Here is a 19,888-nt window from a genome sequence, read left to right on the forward strand (position 1 = left end):
AAATGACAAAATATTGAATTCGTTTTTTACTAAACTAACATTTCTAGGTTATCATGTTGTATTCCTATCATAAAGCATCCTTGCAAGCCAAAATTATAAAAAGATAACAAAAATACATTATTGTAACTCCAATACATGAAGTTGTTGATGGTAATTCAATGATGTATAAAAAAAAATCTATAAAATTAATTTTTTTTATATAAAAATATAGAGGCACAATAAAAATACATTACAATAACATTACGATACATTACAATAACAATAAGGTAAAATTTTGAAAATTTCAAATTTCTTATGAAACTGGGTAGTTGTGGGTTTTTTGGCATATCCTTAACATGTCTAATATACAAAAAATATTGTTCTTTATTATATAAAATATGTCTCAATTTATTATAATTTTAATTTATTTATTTTTTATTTGTTGTAAAATTTTCCTTGGTTGTAATATTGTGAAATATATTGATTTGATTGTCGGTGAAAGAAGATGTACTTCTCAATTAGTAAATGGACTTGGGAAATTTAGGGTAAATTGGTCTAACAAAAATGTTAGGCCTTCAGAAGAATTATCAAATCTACCTACCATTCTCGGTAATTTTTTTTCCCTGCCTACCCTTAATGGTAATTCTCCCAAAATTATATGGGTTGAACCTTGGTTTGGTTCTTCAAAATTTTCAAAAAAAGAATAAGATTGAAAAATAAATAAATTAGAAGATAGATTAATATTAATAAATTATTTTTACATGTTTATTTAAACTTATTTCACTTATTTTTTTTTCATCTTTTATATAAATATTAAATAATTTATAATATAAAATTTTTAATTAATTTTAATTGTATTTTATTTTCATAATACTTTGCAAAACCAAATATCACTATTTAACTCTCATGTCTTATCAAAGTGTTTGGTACCAAACATATTATACCAGCATATAAAAATATTGCATCATAAAAAGATAAATCATTCGGAAAGGGTAAAAATCCTTTAATTTAAAAACATCTAATGGTAAAATAACTAAATCCTCAAAAACCCTATATGAATTTACAAAATAAAAACATAAGAATGAAAACAATAAATTATACCATATCAATGTGAGTAAATTGATAAATTTTTTGTCGAAAATATTAAGGAAAAAAATATTAAGAAAAATGGTTTTTTTTTTTTATTTGATTACATAATAGGAAATATAAAAGAAAATAACTTAATTATTAAACAGGGCATAAATCTAGCATTATATTAAGTGGATGTTTGGTAAGCCAACTTAATAACTTAAATTCATTAATTATATTTGGTAAAATAATTTAATGGTATAAATAAAAATAAAAAACAACTTTAAGTAATAAGTAAAAATAATTAATTTATTCTTAAGTTTATATTTTCATTTTACTTTTTTACCTTAATTTGTTCTGGATATCTTTATGATCTCTTTTACTACTCTGTGACCTTCACTGTTGTTTTACCTCATTTTTCATAATTATAATTTATAAAGATAAATATGTTAATCTAATAATTTAAAATAAATTTTAAATTAATTTTATCAAACAACCTTAATGTTTAAAATAAAAATTAAGTAATAATACGGGTGGTGTTTGTTTTTTTGACTTTTTACTGAAAACCATTTAGTTTTAGAATTTAGGTTGTTTGTTTTTTTACTTTTTCATGACTTATTATAAACTTTTTACTAAATAGAAAAAGCCAAAATATTTGGCTTTTTCTAAATAGAAAAAATAACACAATAGTTTTTTTTACTTTTTAATACTTAATAGAAATAAAATACTACAAAAACAAACAACCTAATATTTAATACTATTAAGTATTAAGGTTCTATTTAGAATTAAGTAAAAAAACAAACACCACAGTTTTACCAAACACCCGGAGATTACACCAATACATCCCCACGATAAATATTAAAATAATTAAAATTTTAAATTAAATTCTACGTTGATTTTGTGATTGGGAATTTGGGTCGGGGTTGGAATATAACGTGTTTGGTTTTAAAGGTATTAGTTAAAATGAATTGCCATGAATATCATCAAAATCAGAGTGGCGCAGCGGAAGCGTGGTGGGCCCATAACCCACAGGTCCCAGGATCGAAACCTGGCTCTGATAGAGTCCTTTTGTTTCATTCTCCAATTATACATTTTTAAGCAATGAAACTGCAACTGCCCAGATGATCAAAATGAAGTCTTCATTCTCGTAGGTAATCACAACAACATTTATACATTTTTAAGCAATGAAACTATACTGTAGAAATCTCCACTTCCATGGAACAAAAAAACTACCCAGATGATCAAATGGATCAAACTATACAGTAATGAAGCAAAATTACTCCATCCACTACTTCCATGCAACTGAACAACTGCCCAGAGGATCAAAATGATCAGACTGTATACTCATGAAGCAGAAGTAATCTACCGTTTTATTCGATCCCGGATTCCAAATCCAACACTAGTTGTTGTAATTAGCAGCAGCAGGAAGCGGGTTGGTTTTGGTTCATTCTCAGAAAACTCAGGTTAAGTTGAGGGGATGACATAAATTTCTACCCTGCCTGTCCATTCCTCTCCTGGCCTCAAGGTGATCTGTTTCTCGACTGCTGCCCCATCAACACACAGCATCTGTTTGTACTCATCATCCCCAAAATCAACCAAGGCCTTGGCTTTCTTGTCCCATGGATTCCACACCACTGCATTAAAAAGCAGCACAAGAAACAAAAAAATAAAAACAAAAATACTAGATGTTGAGACAATGGTGTTGTTCATTGTTTGCTGCTTCTCTAGATTGAATTCATGAAAAATGGAACTTACCCACATCTGGAAGTCCTTTCTTCTTTATGAAAAATGTTCTCTTGTTTTCATGATCAAAAACTGCAACTACATCTGGAGAATTAACATAAACTCGATCCACCTGCAAATTGGACAGTGCTTAATAAGAAAGAGCCATTGATTACAAAATCAAAGTAATTTCGCAGAATAGCAACATAAACCTAAATCCAGTTCAATATCTATGGATAAAAGGGAGACCATGTGCATTCTATTCTTCAGTTGTTAGCATCAAAATATTATGACTCCTCCAAATATGATGGTTTTGTAGTGGGGTCTGCACTATCTCTTATTTTTTCACCAAGTGCAAACAACATCAGAAGTTCAATGGAGACCAGTGAGTATCCCTCTTTGGAATTTGGTTTTAAAAATAGTTTTATTTTTTTATTATCTAAGAATATAAAACAGTTCCAAAACTATTTTTGAAAACGTTCCCAAACAGGTACAATTTGGCTACTTGTGATAATTAGAAAAGGTTTACCTCAGATTCAAATGTTAACGTATTTCCTTGATCCGTGAAACACTCTTTCTGGAGTAAGTTGTCAAGATAGTGGAGAGTCTCCAACCCCTCTATCCTCACTTCGCTGTTAATTAAATTTATGCTGATTAAAGTCCAAACCTCACTGGAAAAACATCTAACAGTACAAGCCTTAAATTGATGCTACATGAATAATGCAATGTACTAATTCTACTCCAGATTTAACCACAGATATAGTACATTTCTTCCTTGTTTGAACAGATTGCTCATGATATACCTGCCGGCAAACTTGTAGTTTCTGATATACTTAATATGGGTATCATGGCATGTTACTTCTTGATTTTTATTTTTCGTATCCTTCAAGTGTTAATAATCAAGGTGATATCGCCCAGCTTTCACAGGAAATAATTACAAGAGAAACTAATCCCATTTGAACTAGGAACTTGCCATACCTGATGTCTGATATGGAGAAATATGTATGAAACGCAATGGAGAAACTAAAAGGCTTGCCATCGACATTCCTGATGCGTGATATTAGGGTTAGATGCCCATCCACATTCAGAGACACCCTAAGACGAAACTCGAAACTGAAAAAGATTGCCCAAGCCATTGACATAAGTGAGGAAATTTTCAGTTGAAGTGTTCATTAAACTTGGCATGAGATAATCTTGGGTTAAGCCATAATGCATGCAAGTGCTCATAATCAGATGACCTAAAATTCTTTCCCAAGTTAAAAGGTTAGTTAAATGTTCAATAAAGATCCTTGACTTCATCATAATTTCATCTAAGGACGATCATAAAGTTTCATCACTATAAATGTTTATACCTGTGTGGCCAAAACTTCAGATCATTTTCTGTTGGTTTGAGCAGCAAGTCAACATAGGCTTTGCCATTGGAATCATTGGGAGGCAGCAGAGGAGGATTATCATCGATAATCCAAATCTTGTTACTAGCAAATCCATGTTGCTCCAGCGTTCCATGGCTTCCAAACTTAACACATATTGAAGCAAACCCATCAGTCTTAGTGTAATCAAAGATTGGCATTTTACCCAATATCCATAACCCTAAGACTACCTGTGGAAAACAAATAGGAATTCCTCCTCTCACTGCTACTGGTGGCTTGAAGATCGCCTGCAAGAGATGGAAACCCTAAAGTAATTCAGTTTCTTGATCATAAATAGTGCAGTTAATGTTATGTCAGCGAAAGCTTTGATGCCAACAATGTTAGTTCAAGAACACAAAGATAAAACAATCACACATGCGGTACACGAGGTTTTAACGTGGTTCGACCAATCATGCCTACATCCATGGATGAGAGAGAATGATTTCACTATACAATAGAGAATATTACAAAGGACGGAACCAAATACAACTATTGGGTTCCTGAAACATCACATGTTTCCCCACTCCTTGTATCCATACCTTACTACGAGCCCTCTCGCTCCACAAAGTACCTCTCGTTCTTCCTCACATCTCTATCCACCTCGTATAGTCTCTACAGATCCATTTTCATCTCATAACTTTTCCCCCCCATAACCTAGAATATTTATAGAGATATTTCCAACAACCTTCCTTATTCTATAAGGAAGTCTAATCTTACAATAATATATCAACCTAGAAATATTCTATATAATATTCTTTACAAAAAAATGAATCTATACTAATTAGGAATTTGGGACACTTCCTAACAATCTCTACCTTGGACCAAATTCCATGAAGCTAATCTTCAATCTCTCCATGACACAAACCTTTTTGTATCATATCATCACGAAAGAGCAATCGACTCCACCTTCAGTGAAAATTCCTTTTGTTTTCATCTTGTGTGCTTTGTGATCTTTTACTCTTCCAGAAATCTTCAACCCAAGCTCTGATACTAGTTGTTATGCTAGCGAAAGCTTTGATGCCAATAATGTTAGTTCAAGAACACAAAGATAAAACAATCACACATGCGATACACGAGGTTTTAATGTGGTTCGGCCAACCATGCCTACGTCCACGGATGAGAGATAATGATTCCACTATACAATAGAGAATATTACAGAGGACGGAACCAAATACAACTATTGGGTTCCCGAAACATCACATGTTTCCCCACTCCTTGTATCCATACCTTACTACGAGCCCTCTCGCTCCACAGAGTACCTCCCGTTCTTCCTCACATCTCTATCCACCTCGTATAGTCTCTATAGATCCATCTTCATCTCATAATTTTTTCCCTTCATGACCTAAAATATTTATAGAGATATTTCCAGCAACCTTCCTTATTTTCTAAGGAAGTCTAATATTACAATAATATATCAACCTATAAATATTCTATATAATATTCTTTACAAAAAAATGAATCTATACTAATTAGGAATTTGAGACACTTCCTAACAATCTCTACCTTGGACCAAATTCCATGCAGTTAATCTTCAATCTCTCCATGACACAAACCTTTTTGTATCATATCACCACGAAAGAGCAATCGACTACACCTTCAATGAAAATTCCTTTTGTTTTCATCTTGTGCTCTTTGTGATCTTTTACTCTTCCAGAAATCTTCAACCCAAGCTTTGATACTAGTTGTTATGTCAGCGAAAGCTTTGATGCCAACAATGTTAGTTCAAGAACACAAAGATAAAACAATCACACATGCGGTACACGAGGTTTTAACGTGGTTCGGCCAATCATGCCTATGTCCACGGATGAGAGAGAATGATTTCACTATACAATAGAGAATATTACAAATGACAGAACCAAATACAACTATTGGGTTCCCGAAACATCACATGTTTCCCCACTCTTTGTATCCATACCTTACTACGAGCCCTCTCGCTGCACGGAGTACCTCCCGTTCTTCCTCACATCTCTATCCACCTCGTATAGTCTCTACAGATCCATCTTGATCTCATAACTTTTTCCCTTCATGACCTAGAATATTTATAGAGATATTTCCAACAACCTTCCTTATTCTATAAGGAAGTTTAATATTACAATAATATATCAACCTAGAAATATTCTATATAATATTTTTTACAAAAAAATGAATCTATACTAATTAGGAATTTGGGACACTTCCTAACAGTTAATACCATAAGAAAATTGGAAAATTGGGAATTATAAGACATCTCGATAATTTAGAGACAAAAATCAATTTGGGAGCAAGAAAAGCCAGGCATGTTGTAGTTTGCTCCCATTCCACATTCTTGAAAATGATTCAGCATTTGCCAATAATCCAAGAATAATTCATTCTCTGGGAATCTCAGAGCAATTCCAGAATTTCATTACCATAGCCAGGACACTAAGCAGAATACTCTCATTCCACATTCTTGAAGATGATTCAGCAAGTTTGCCGATAATCCAAGAATAATCCATTCTGTGGTAATCTCAGAGCAATTCAAGAATGTCATTGCCATGGCTAGCTAGGACACTGAGCAGAACATGATAAAAGGGGAGGAAATGGTTCATTTTGCTGAATACCTTACTACTTGTGAATAACAGTTCTTCTCCCCGATGGGTTTTCCATGAAAGAACCTGGCCTCCATGCAAGCTAACCTGAATGCATAACATCAAAAAATCATAAAAACCATAAAGCAAGATAGAAGCTATGCTCCAAAGCCAAAGCTAAAGCTTCCACAATCTCAGTTAGCTCCTCTATATGATAAATTGAAAACAAACAAAATCCAGAGGTAGCCACAAAGAAATGAGAAAAAGGAGGGCAACGGATCATACCCTAGCAGAAGCCCCTCGACTGTTTTGGAGCACAACTTGATCAATTCCATCGCTGGCCTTTACAACTTCAGCTGCTACTCTGTGACCCCCAGCTGATACATCCATTTCACAAAGAGAAAAAGGGCGTAAGTAGTAAGGAACAAGACCCCGATTCTCCTTCTCTCTAAGAGACAAAACTTCAAACACCTCTCAGATATAAGCTAAAAGAATAAAAAATCACTAAAACAGTTGAGAGTCTTCAACTTTTCTCCGAGAAAAACTTCCTTGTGACAAACTTATATTCTTGTGAGCACACACCAAGAACCCAACAGCCAACTTAACCGTCTGAACGGATCCAGTTACAGTCTGACACAGTAACTGAATTCCCTCTAAACTAACTCACACCCATTTCCCCATTTCCCCTAAAAGTCACTTCCTGCATTGTCAAATGTCAATGGCACAGAAAATAACCAAAAAGAACTACTAGTTTCCCATGAAATGAATGTTGAAAAAGCCCAGTTTTTGTCAAGCACAACAATCAGAAAAGGTGGAAAAGTACAACACATACATTGGGGTATAATGGGGGGAAGATGGAGCCAAGTTTCGGTGTATGGCACTGTTCTGACGATAAAGAAAGATTGAAGGGTCAGAGTGGAATAATAACATTCCACATTGGATCTCTTAGAAGATGACTGTCTTGTGACAGAAGGAATCTTATAGAAAGTGTGGGAAATTGTGGATGTAGAAGATGCGTGAGATGTGGTGGCTTCCAGGCTTTGATGTGGACTTCAGGGCCATGAACATGCCTCCATGAATACCTGAATTAACCACCCGTTCAAAACTAAAAGCCAAAAATCTATGACTAGTTTTCACTGTTTGATCACTTTTCTAATAGATTCTTTTATTTAAAGGACTTTTTTTAAATAAAAAATTAATTAAAATAATAAAAAAATAGTCTTGATATTTTTAAAATAGTATATGTTTTAAAAAAATATTAAAAGGAATATGTAAAGAAAAATTTATTTTTAAAATTATATAATCTGATTTTTTTTTTTTTTTTTTTTTTAATTTGTGAGGTTGGGCAAGGAATAATATTTTCCAACATCATGTCCTCAAAGACTAATGCTTAACCATGGTAAAATAAAAATATGAACATAGAAAAAACGTGATTATTAATATAAACAATATATCATGAAGATACAAAAAGCATTACTAATAATAAAAATAATTTAATATCTAAATATTTTAAGTCTTCATTTTTATTTGAAATAAAATAATTTAAAAATATGTTTTTTTTTTTTTTGGGAGAAATGTTATAAAAGAGAGTGGTTAAGGAAATTATTTTCTAAAAGGGGTTTAAACTTCCTACTATACTATTTTATTTTTATTTTTTCATGTTTAGAAGAGTATAAAAGTAAATAATAAAATATAATATTTTGAAAAAACTATTCAACAAGTCATCATGTGAAAATCGAATCAAGAATCAATTAGGATCTTCTAGAATAATAATTGCGAATGGGTAATGTAAAATTTTCTAATTTTGTAATTATTTCAAAGTGTCATAAGTTGAATCAAACAAATTCAATCTTAAAAATTGACAAAATGATTTTTTCAACAAAGTGTATAATAGCACTTTAATATCGCAATCATCAACATCTTATCATTATTATTATAATTTATGAATTTTGTATTGTAGGCTTTCAACTCCCAATCTTACAATCATGTAACTAAATCCGTACAAAGAAGGAAAATAAAAATTATCAATGAAACCAAACCACGTATACTCGTGAGTAGAAAAAAAAATTAAAAAAGATTTTTAACATGGTTTGATAATTAATGTGATTCCTACGTCCATGAAGTGCATCAACCCTTAATAATCCACTAATTAAAAATAATAAAAAGAGTTAAAATTGTGAAACTCTCGAAAACACCTCTTAATTGTAACCGCATTCTTTAAAAAATTAAAACTCATATAAAATGGTTAAATATATAATAGGGGTAAGTTCGACAATCATCATATAAAAAAATTTCTCTAGGATGTTCTATCCCTCAACCCCTATGAACCGATTGGGCAGCTCAATTCACACGAACTCACCAGGGAGCTCAAACCCTACGAGCTGATCAGACAATTTGACCATTGACATCCCGAGTAAAACGTAACAAAATTGATTTAGATTTCACAATTTAACATAAATGATGTTAAATAAAAACTTAAGACATCTCTAAAGTAAATTATATTTATTGTTAATTTAAAACTTATTATTTAATTTTTAATTTAAATGCTAAGATGAATTTAAATATTAAGACCGTCTTATAAAACCAACTTAAAATTTAAAAGTTGATATCACTAAATCATATTAAATTATATCACAATATTAAATTGATTTATCGAAATGAGAAGCACCGCTGAAAAAAAAAACATAGTACAAAGTATTCATAGTATAATTGTTTGGTTTTCTTGGTTACACTCATGGTCCACAAGAGGAGATATTGACCCATAAATAGCTCAAATCTTTGAATTTATCCATGATTTCAAAGATTCCAAGGGAAAAATGAGTGTAGGTTGGAAATAACTTCACTTGGCAGATAATATCCGTCCGAGTCTAATTCATGCTCTCCAGTTTCTTTTCCAATCTGAAACCTTCATGCAGCTTCTTTTCAGAGACCTGTCCAAAACATACAAGCAAGCAAAAGCAGCTATTTGCTGTCACTATTAGTTACGTGCAAGTGTGCAACTTCCGTCTCTCTGCTTCCTTCATGTTCTTTCACTCTTCAAAAGGGAGGTGGAAGGTGGGAGGCTGACATAAATCAACCCATATTTAGAGAAAAAAATAACCCAATAAGATTAGAGACTAACTCTAAGGGTATGTTTAAAAAAAATTTCAAAATTGGTTTTGACAACGGTTCTTAAAGACAATTTTTACTTTCTTTTAGGAGCTATCTTTCATTGATCATAAACCCAAATGAAAAAATAGAATTAAAAAAAGGAATAGGGATTAAGTTCTAAACTTTGATTTTTGATGATATAGTTTTATTGGAAGATAAAGAAGTGTGATAAAGATAGAGTCCCGATGTAAAAGATGTAACCTTCCATTAAATGAACTATTTTAGGGTTTGTTTTTTCTTCCACGACACTCCTTAAAAAAAAAAATATTCTTTCACTACCTTACTAAAATTGGTGAGACCAATGTTTGAATTTTTTTTTTTAATATCTCTTTTCCTTGGATTAGTACTCTGGACTCATATATCAAAAGCTTGGTACGGAATTTGAATGAAATCAATTCTTTTAATTTGAATTAGTATTGAGATTACACAATATCGAACCAAGAAAAAAAGATACATTAAATTTATTTTCTTTTTTGTATATTGCAAAAAAATATATATATATTTGTGCATGTGCCTCCGAGAACCATATGGTACTCTATTCTATTACACGATTTGAAGTAACCAAAAAGCCAGACCTAGCACGGTTGGATACATAAATATAATGCCATCAATAATTTTCCTAACGCACATATAATGCTACCAATAATTGTACTATTTGTTAGGTACCATTTCTTTCACTCCGCCTTACTTCAAGCTGTGTCGCACTTCAAAAGGGAGCTTGGAGGTAGACATTTATGGCATCTTGCCTAGTCTCAAGCATAGATTTAAGATGGGCACAAGGCAATCCACGTCAACAAAGAATACAAAACAAAAACTGATAAGTTTAAAGACTAAGGGGCATGTTTAAAAATGTTTTCAAAAATAATTTTTAAAAAATAGTTTGGAAGATGTTCTTAAAGACAATTTTTTGGCTATTTAGGAACTCAAATATGAAAAACAATTTTCTTCGTTTCTTCTTTCATGGTTCACGAAAAGTATCATGCACTAGGTATATTATTCTTTATATTTTTAATTGTTATTCAAAATGCTATATAATTAACAAGTGAAAACAATCAAAATTTATTCCAAAAAAACATCATTTTTTTCACAAGAAGTTCTCAAAAATTGTTTTTTATTCTTAAATTCACAAAACTATTTTCGAAAACAGTTCCCAAACATGACCTAATTTTGATAATCAACAAGGCAACCAACAATAATCACTATACATATATGGACAAACTGATTGGTAATTAGGAGATCTACCAAGCAAAAGCAACATGCTTTATTTTTAAGCCCATCTTACTGCAAGAATCCATACACTAAACCTCTCTTTCAACCCCTAAAAGGTCCTCTTGAAGTTTTCAGCAGAATCTGGAAATTTAATAAAACCACATTAAACCAAACAAAATGGGAGAGTTGTGAAACTAGGAATTAATCAATGCCACTAGTATTTATCTCTGTTCTGCCACATGCTGGCCTGGTTTCTAACTGCATTATCTAAATCTACCGGTGTTTTATACAAGTGGACCGGGCTGCAAGTCAGAAGCGGAAACCACATTATTAAAGAAGATTGTGATACACTGTGAGGATACAGATTAAGACCAGGTTTCTGATCAGCCTGCCACAATTGCATCTGTCCTAGAGTTTGATTTCAATAACTGATGGAGCTTGGTTTCAGAATTTGGGTTCTCTTGGATCCCACATTCCATCTGCACATTTTGGTTAAGAGAGTTGGAGTCATTCAGCTTATATACCTCCTCAGGACTGTCAGGAAGGATCAAATCAGCCTCAATCTTATATAGAGCCATCTCTCCTTGCAGTTCAAGCTGCTGTTTATTTTTCAGCTTCTCCTGCAAGATCAAATTCATGTAAGCTGCAGTTGCAAATGAAGAAGAACAAGAAAATGTTTGGTATGAGAACAGGCGAACATGACCAGACATGCCATCTCAAACATATTATTGCCACTGGGGTTAGCCATTTGAGCTTCCCCATTTTTTTTTCCATACCCAACCTGCAGGCCATCTGTTCTAGTTCATTGCCAAATACACATCTGCAACCTCACTTGGTAATTTGTATAAACCATAGTTCCAAAATAAAAATTAACTATTTAGTTAACCCAAAAAACCTAAATGCTACTTTAATTGCTTGCTCTTGGTTAGACTCTGTCTGCATGCAACCCTAATTCCAAAATCTTCATTCAGAGAGCTAAAGTCCAGATAGAATTAAAAAGAGCAGGGGGAATCTAAATATCAAGGACACAGATTGACCACGGGATAGGATGTGCTTGAACAGAGGGAATCCAACCATTTCAGTTGGCTCATTTTTTTTGGAGAATCCACAAAAATCCCATTCCAATTTCATGAAAATAAGTCCCATATTTTGTATTAAATCTTCAACTAACAAAAGTCCCTTTTAGTTCATTGAATTACAAGATCACCTTAGACCATATTCATTATTCCATGCACCCAGCTTTAGTGTGAAGCAATGCTACCTATCCACAGGTCAGTGTTTCATGGGAAGTCAAATTGCCAACCTCCTTTAGGAGAGCATCACATCTGTCAAGCTAGAAATTTGATGGTCAGGCCACAGTTCTTTATGACCTTTGTGAATCCAATCATCAAACAGCCAATTGTACATGATGTCTTATGCATATTGTTTGAGACGCGAGAACTTCTTTCTCCAAGACAAAACATTGCTAGAAATGAAACATATAAATAAATAAAATTTTCTGTGAGGGGAAGGTATAGTACCCGTAATGCAGTATTTTCTAGCCTCACTTTGTCCAAATGCTCTGTTAGCTTGCTTATTTCAAACTTCAGTGCCTTATTCTCCTCATTCAGGGTTTCATATCTCATTCTCAGTTCCTCATTTTCAGCCTAAAAAAGATTTAGAGTAAAAAAGAACCAAATGAGCTAAGAGACAAACTGGCATCCATGGATAAAGATACATTGAGTCGAATGATACTGAGAAGTCTAATGAACAACAGTTTATATTTCAGATACCTGCTTCCTCAACCTGGACTTCTTAGCAGATTCTCTATTAGCCTGTTTCCTCCTCTCTCGCTTCAGCTGCCGTTCATCCTGAGAAAATCAACAGCCAAAGCAAATAGACCATGAGGGGACCAGTGCACTGGAAAGCATAAACTCTAGGTTAATCTATATACCAACTTGGTCCCAACCCAACAACTTGTTAAAATTCAGCAAGTCAACAAAGTCTTAAAAAATGCACTAGTATTCAAAGAAATAAAATTTGTGATTTATAAGCTCTCTCTGTCTAATTGAAAAACAGCAAAAACAACAAAGAGGTGTATGTGCACCTATATATTATGTCCCATCCACTTGGAAAATAGTTGTGCCTGACTAAGAATATAAAATGTGAGGATCATCTAAATCCATATTTTTCCATCATTCTGCCCTTGAGGCCTAGTTCAAGTGGCAAAGTCATGAGGTGGGGATGCTGGATGTTCCAAGTTCAAATCCTAGAATGAAGAAAAGAAAAGAAGTCTCTATGAAAAAGGAAAAAGAAAAAAAAGAAGAGATTATTGCATCATTCTCACAATTTATAAATTGCAGCAGTGTCTAAGACCATTGGAAACAAAAAGGCAAACAAGTATTGGGCCCACAAGCCTCCGATTATTAAGGACCAAACAAAGTACATAGGCAAAGACTTCTTAGCACAAATAAGCAGGACAAACAAGATTGCCATGATCGGTTGTCATACCTGTTGACAGACTTCAAAAGGTGACCCTGCACTAGTGCTAGAAGTAACACAAGCTGCATGAATTTCTTCATTTCTATTAAGGGGTCTGACAGATTTTCCTGCAACATTTGTAGGGGCCACAGAGTTCACAGAAACCTTGTGGGAAGCTGCATATGCTTCTCCTTCAGATAAGGAACCAGCAAACCTATGGAAGTTCCCATCATTGTCTGTCACACAAATCAATAACCAAACAAAACAGTAAGTAGGGAGTGATTACTATTGACAGCATTTTCTAACTATTAGTGACCAGAAACAAGATTTTCTTTTCCATTATTCCCATTCTTTAACCAAAATTGGCAAGAAGAAAGGAGAATGTTACGTGCAGGGTATGGACATGATACAATTTGCATAAGCTGTCAAAACAAAACCTAAAACACTAAGCCATGAACACAGAGAGGGAATTGGCAAGAAGTACAGAGAAAGTTATTTGCAGGGTGCAGACACGATACAACACAATTATGCTGTCAACACAAGTCCCCAGAGACTTGGCCATGGACAGAGCAAACATAAGATACATGTGTGTATTTGTGCATGCACATCCTAAATTTTGCATAACTTGTAAGATAAAGCTCAACAAACATATCAAACATCATAATATTTAATATTGACAATTTGTTATTGCAAAAGACATGGTTAAAATTATTATTCCTCTCTTCCCTTATTATATTGATTCTACACAAGCATATTTTTTTATCTAATGAAATGGCTACTTGCGTTTCACCTTTCCTGTGTATCTTACAATGATAATTAATAAAACTGTTAGACCATACAAGATTTGTCTGACAGGCATCCAAACAAGTCAGAAGAAGTCATACCAACACAAAGGCACTGTTCCCTTTTAAATCAAATGATTGTGCAGTCCAAGCAGTGGAAGATACTATAGAATAAAGCTTAAAATATAATAAAATTAAAAGCATATCATACCAGTAGAAAGGATGCCCTCAGAACCGCTATTCCTCTGGGGTAGGAATGCCTAATAGAACAAAAATTGCAATTACTAGCAGGTTCATGCTTTACAATGCTTACTTATCAAATATAAAGGACAAAAGAAAAGATATAAAACATATAGTGAAAGGAATCCTCACTCCAGTGTTTCCATCACTTCCATCAGTAGAACCATCAATACCATGTTTCACACTGTATTTGATCACAAAATTTAGAAGTTTGTTCAGTTATGTTCTGAAAAAATATCATCAAAGCAGTCAATTTTTTACCTAAAGAAATCTATCAAGTGGAAGCATTTGAATGGATAACTTCAACTCATAACCAAGAACATGATGCACTTAGAGAGTTTCCATCATCTCAAAGTTTACCCAGTTTGGGCAGTTTGCTTCCAATAAGATGAGTAAAAGCAAGAATGGCTTTAGGCCCACAAACCTCTGTGACACCTCATAGACTGAGCCTCTGGCATCGTCCTCAGTGCTAACATTGCCTACAGGTACTGCCAGCCCATCCAATCTTTTAAACTTCTTTCTAACGCCTTGATCCATATCCACTGATGATCTAGAAGGAGCTTTTTTGCTTAATGGAGTTGCAACCTGCATCACAGTTAGTATGGTAAGATCCACATTCTATTTGTCACTGCCACCATGCAGTCGAAAGACCTGCTGCTTCATATCTTGCTGCTAGATGAATATTGGGTAAGATAGGCTTTTGACACTAACACATTATATTGACATCTTTTAAAGAAAAACTCAGATATCCATTCTTGGCCTTCACAGGCAATAACAAGGTCTTGTACCCATTTGGGTGTAACCTCTAAGCATATGCAAGCAGTTTATGGATGTATTGATGTATAAAAAAATTTTCAGGACTTAGAAATATTCACAACTAGGAATATCAGTAATTCAGGACACAGTAACTAAAAATATCATGAATAGGAGGGGAAATGTTTAACAAAGAATTTAGGTGGAGAGGATGAAATGCCCGACACAGAAAGAAAGTGGTGAGAAGCAGGATGGCATGGAAAAAGCACGATATGTTAGCATTCTGGATCAATCAGAATAATTCAGAGATTTCATGAATAATGCATAATTATTTTGCAACACTCAAGTTAGGATCAATACTTAATTATATGCCATAAGATTTGGTCATATAAACTCATAAGATTTTTCTTGTATAGACTTAATGAGTATAATCTGATTTCAGCACTAACATTTCAAAAGTACCCTCTCTTGGACCATGTCAATACATGTTAATGGGTGTTGCTCGACCTTTTTTGTTCTGTAACTCGAGTAATATTCTTTAGCCCCTTCAATTCTTTTTTGCAAGTCACTTGTATCAAGAACAGCTGAAAAACAAAGAGTTGCAAGTAGAAAACTACAATGCGAATAAAAGGCAGACTTACAAGAGGAACTGCAGGATGTGCATGAACACCTCCATGTGAGTAGATTGCCGTGTAGGGCAACCCATAAGGTGGAATCAGTGGCTGAGATATCAATGTGTCAGATGGAGAATAACTCTGTCAAATATTACAATTGGTAGCAAGGATCCTTAAATGAGTCTGACAGAATTGCAAGCTAGAAAAGGCAATCAAGAAAGGAGAAAACACCATGGATTATTACAGGAACATGAATACCTGAGATGGAGCCCATACATATGGATAAGGAAAATGACTGCCCGGGACTGCAGAGTTGAAATGTGGTGCCAGAAGAGGGACTCTAGATCCATAGTATGCCTGATGGAAGAACAGATTGGTTGAATTGCCAATAGATTATAAACTCATGAAATTAAAATGAAGATCTATGTCCAAACTGTTATATTGCCGACCCAAGAAAGCAAGATTGGACTTATAGAGGGAATAACCTGTATAGATGCCCAGTCAGGGTAGAGAAGATGGATGTTGGTCTGTTCCTGGCCATGAAAAATAGACAGACCATTACAAGAAGAAACAAAACAAGTCTCTTTCTCTCTTTCTCTCTCTCTCTCTCTCTCTCTCTCTCTAAATTATAAGTTTCTAACAAAGGGACATCCAGGAACAGCTCACCTCTGCAGAGGAGGATATTTTATCAGATTTAGAAGACATCTCAGCTTCACTTTTTCCCATGGTCAAGTACCAAATTAAAGAGGATCAAATTGCTTTTCAGCAGATGTAGGATCATATAATGAGGTAGTCCAGTATCCTGTGTTTTACCTTTTATTTTTCAAAATTTTCATGAGAAAAATTCAATCAGCACCAATGGGAACAACCATACCGATATGCAATAGACACAACACGTAGTAAAAGAGATTAAGGAAATGCATCAAATTTGGAAAATGGTGAGACAGAGTATAAAAAAGAGCTTGGGTGGAATAGATTTTATTATTTATCTAGCAAGGACAGACACAATGACGCATGCACATCACCAGATCTTCAGTCCCAGGTTCAATATCACCAGTCAAATGAAGAAAATTGAGCTCAGATGGGCAATGAAATTAGAATCTAGCTCATCAGAGATCCAAAAAGAATCTGTCAAAAACCATGAAGTTGCCTCACTATAATCACTATGCCTGCTAAACGAACTACCATCACTATGAAACTTGTCTCCAATTTAAAATTCAAGATTCAACAAACCACGTAGTGTTATCAAAATTAAGTAATTCATTTCACAAAAGTGCTAGGAAATATTGTAAGATTTGGCCACGCCTGAAAGATATAACCGGTTCAAGTTATTTCTCCAACAGTGAGCAAAATGGTTTACTGTTTTCAGCAAACAGAAAAATTGAATAGAACGAAAAAAGCTATTCAATCCCAACATGAGTGTCAACAAACTCACGCACATCAATATCTTTTCACCCACGACAGCCTTCTAATAAGGAATGTTGAATACCCAAAAGAAAAACAAAATAAAATTTTTCTAACTTTAAGTTTGGGCTAAAAATTTTCAGAGTGAAATTCACCAAAGTACTTTCAAGTTAACAAAAGCAAAAACTAAAGTTATTTATAAATTTCCGAGTTTCACTCTGAATGAGCAAAGGCAAATTCCAAAGAACTGTACAATAACGTGAATTTAGTATCTTGGCTGTGACCTTTCAGATTAAATCCATTACCACAGCATCTAATGAAACCAAAACCTACAATTCCAATGACAACTTTAAGGTTTTGCTGGATAGATTCTAAGTTGATCTCCCGGAAAAAGATAATGCGTTCTACCAATATGAACTCCAATCCAAAGCACAGGTATTTAGGAGCTTTACTCAAAAACAATCTTCACAAATACTTCAATCCCCATGCCTGAAAATTTTCCGTCTTGCATCCCAACACTCAATTTCCAGTGTCCAATGGTTTAAACATTAAATTCTAATTAAGAAAACACAAACATGGAAGATTGAGGACATCATCGTTGAAAAACATTTAAACTTCACAAATAAAGGAACACTCAAAATTCCAGCTTCTCTGTAAATGTAACAAATCAAAAACCTGGATGAATTCCATGATAATTCTGAACCTTGATCAAAGTATTCAATAATCTTCTTTTAAAAAAAAGCAAAAATTACATTCAATGTACCTGAAACTGTGAAAAATACGAATGCATAGTAAAAAGGAGCGACGCTGCTACGACTTCATTTTTCTGAAGCGAGAAAACACCGACCCTAGGGACTCGGTTTCCGGCATTTTCTTTCTCGGTGTCGTGTGAGAAAGGAGAAGATTTTCTCGAGAAAATGATGCGGAGGAGAGAGAGGCGCCAAGACAACGGCCACGTCAGGCAACGCGTGTCAGTTGATTGGATGGTGTGAAATTTGAAGCGAACACGCCAGCTAGGAAGCGGAAACTGTGGGGCATCATCTTATTAATCACGGGGCCTGCATGACTGGCGATCTGGAAACGCCTAGCTGGCTAGCTGCCAAGCCAGCTATGACACGAGGCTTACGTGGTTCGGATATCTGGCCCACGCCACTCACGTGGTAGGAGACATGCCGGCCCATGTGGGCCCAAATTGTGTGGTGAATGGTTGAACACGTGTTTTATTATTTTAGTGCGTGTCATTCCAAATATATATCATTTCATTATTCAATTTATATATACTAGGGTAGTCATAATTTTTGGCTACCATATCAGTATCACATGGTTGCCACTGGCGGAGCCAGTAAGGGACCAGGGGGGGCACATGGCCCTAATTTTTTTCCCCCAAAAATTCTCAAATATAAAAACTTTAAAAAATAAAATTTAATTTTAAATTCTCAAATAATAAAAAAATAAAATAGAGACTTTGTACTCCAAAAAAAAAGATAAATTCAATTTTAAATTTTTGAAATTTAATTTAATTTAATTTTTGTCATGCATACAACATCTTATTTATTTTTTATTCTTTTTTCCATATATAAAATTTAAAATTTATTATAATTTTTTTAATAATATTAATTTTTTTTGGTAATTTTGCATTTAACATTTTATTAAATAATTGTTTTAAATTGTAAGGTTTTTTTTTTCCAATTTTGAGTTTGAATTTTTTTTAGTTTTGAGACTTAGTTAAACAATATCTAATTTAGAAATAAGTTAAATAAATATATTAGATTGCAGTGCTATTTAATTATTCACATTAGAATTTATATTTGGCTTTAAATTTGTATTTTACTAATAGTGTCATTGTAATATTATTATATCATAAAAAAGTTTAAGGAAAAATATCATTATTCTCAGTTGATTTTATCCTTGATTCATTTTGGTAACAATTTTTATCTATTTTTTTAGGATAGTTTTAAAAAAATAATTATATAAATATGCATAATGATTAAAAATTAATTATTATATATAAACTCTATTTTTAAATATATTTTAAAACATAGAAAAGAAATTAATAACATTTTAGAATTAAAAAAAAACTTTAATTTTTTCTATAAAATTTAGGAGAACAAATTTAAAAAATCATTTGTAAAAACATTTTCCCGTAAAAGCCTTATTCATAAAAGAATTAAATTTATTCAAAAAATATTAAATTCCTTTGATTTTTTTTTTCTATAAGAATTAATAAAATTATAGTCGTATTTCTCACTATTTTCTAGTCTCTTTAAAAATTCCTTTGAATTATTATTATTATTATTATTATTATTATTATTATTATTATTATTGTAAGTGTTTATCTAGAGATATATATATATATATATATATATATATATATATATATATATATATATATATATATATTAAATAATAGAAATTTATTCTAACTCTTGTTTTATTAGTAATTATTATTTAAAAATATTTTATTGATATAACTTATTAACTTATAAAATAAGATAAAAAGATAAAATTAATTAAATATATTCTATCTAACACTCACTAAATTTTAATATATT

General features: G+C 32.9%; 2 protein-coding genes and 1 non-coding gene across 6 annotated transcripts; 1 reads left to right on the forward strand and 2 right to left on the reverse strand.

The window, feature by feature from the left end:
- Positions 1-2,035: 2,035 nt before the first annotated feature.
- TRNAM-CAU lies at positions 2,036-2,107 on the forward strand. The gene has a single exon. It is a non-coding gene; the product is annotated as a tRNA-Met (tRNA).
- Positions 2,108-2,167: 60 nt separating this feature from the next.
- On the reverse strand, positions 2,168-7,542 carry LOC117929231 (putative glucose-6-phosphate 1-epimerase). 2 transcript variants are annotated; one of them, XM_034849511.1, is made up of 8 exons: positions 7,010-7,542; positions 6,758-6,832; positions 4,370-4,426; positions 4,122-4,285; positions 3,748-3,882; positions 3,299-3,401; positions 2,803-2,902; positions 2,168-2,681 (listed from the first exon to the last, which is right to left on the reverse strand). In XM_034849511.1, exons 1-8 carry the CDS (start codon positions 7,112-7,114, stop codon positions 2,512-2,514), a joined length of 909 nt encoding a protein of 302 aa, XP_034705402.1. In that variant the 5' UTR covers positions 7,115-7,542; the 3' UTR covers positions 2,168-2,511. The 2 variants fall into 2 exon arrangements, with proteins under 2 accessions (XP_034705402.1, XP_034705396.1); XM_034849505.1 differs by having other exon boundaries at positions 4,370-4,444.
- Positions 7,543-11,111: 3,569 nt separating this feature from the next.
- On the reverse strand, positions 11,112-18,272 carry LOC117907122 (common plant regulatory factor 1-like). 3 transcript variants are annotated; one of them, XM_034820524.1, is made up of 12 exons: positions 18,100-18,272; positions 16,599-16,745; positions 16,418-16,459; positions 16,191-16,289; positions 15,960-16,073; positions 14,990-15,150; positions 14,698-14,749; positions 14,537-14,585; positions 13,574-13,779; positions 12,856-12,933; positions 12,604-12,729; positions 11,112-11,703 (listed from the first exon to the last, which is right to left on the reverse strand). In XM_034820524.1, the coding sequence occupies exons 2-12, from the start codon at positions 16,656-16,658 to the stop codon at positions 11,467-11,469; spliced, it is 1,224 nt and encodes a 407-aa protein (XP_034676415.1). In that variant the 5' UTR covers positions 16,659-16,745; positions 18,100-18,272; the 3' UTR covers positions 11,112-11,466. The 3 variants fall into 3 exon arrangements, with proteins under 3 accessions (XP_034676415.1, XP_034676423.1, XP_034676407.1); XM_034820532.1 differs by having other exon boundaries at positions 15,960-16,040; positions 16,418-16,465; XM_034820516.1 differs by having other exon boundaries at positions 16,418-16,465.
- Between the last annotated feature and the right edge of the window lie 1,616 nt (positions 18,273-19,888).

The sequence above is a fragment of the Vitis riparia genome, chromosome 2 (assembly GCF_004353265.1).
Source record: "Vitis riparia cultivar Riparia Gloire de Montpellier isolate 1030 chromosome 2, EGFV_Vit.rip_1.0, whole genome shotgun sequence".
Lineage (NCBI taxonomy): Eukaryota > Viridiplantae > Streptophyta > Magnoliopsida > Vitales > Vitaceae > Vitis > Vitis riparia.

Bases quoted from the DNA above. Each gene is read 5' to 3' on its own strand.
- LOC117929231 (XM_034849505.1), bottom strand. From the start codon at position 7,114: ATGGATGTATCAGCTGGGGGTCACAGAGTAGCAGCTGAAGTTGTAAAG. The intron at 6,833-7,009 runs GTATGATCCGTT...TTATGCATTCAG, and splicing joins GTCGAGGGGCTTCTGCTAGG to GTTAGCTTGCATGGAGGCCA. The intron at 3,883-4,121 runs GTATAAACATTT...AATCTTTTTCAG, and splicing joins CTGAAGTTTTGGCCACACAG to TTTCGAGTTTCGTCTTAGGG.
- LOC117907122 (XM_034820516.1), bottom strand. From the start codon at position 16,658: ATGGGAAAAAGTGAAGCTGAGATGTCTTCTAAATCTGATAAAATATCC. The intron at 15,151-15,959 runs GTAAGTCTGCCT...ACTGTGATGCAG, and splicing joins CACATCCTGCAGTTCCTCTT to GTTGCAACTCCATTAAGCAA. The intron at 12,730-12,855 runs GTATCTGAAATA...AATCTTTTTTAG, and splicing joins AGTCCAGGTTGAGGAAGCAG to GCTGAAAATGAGGAACTGAG.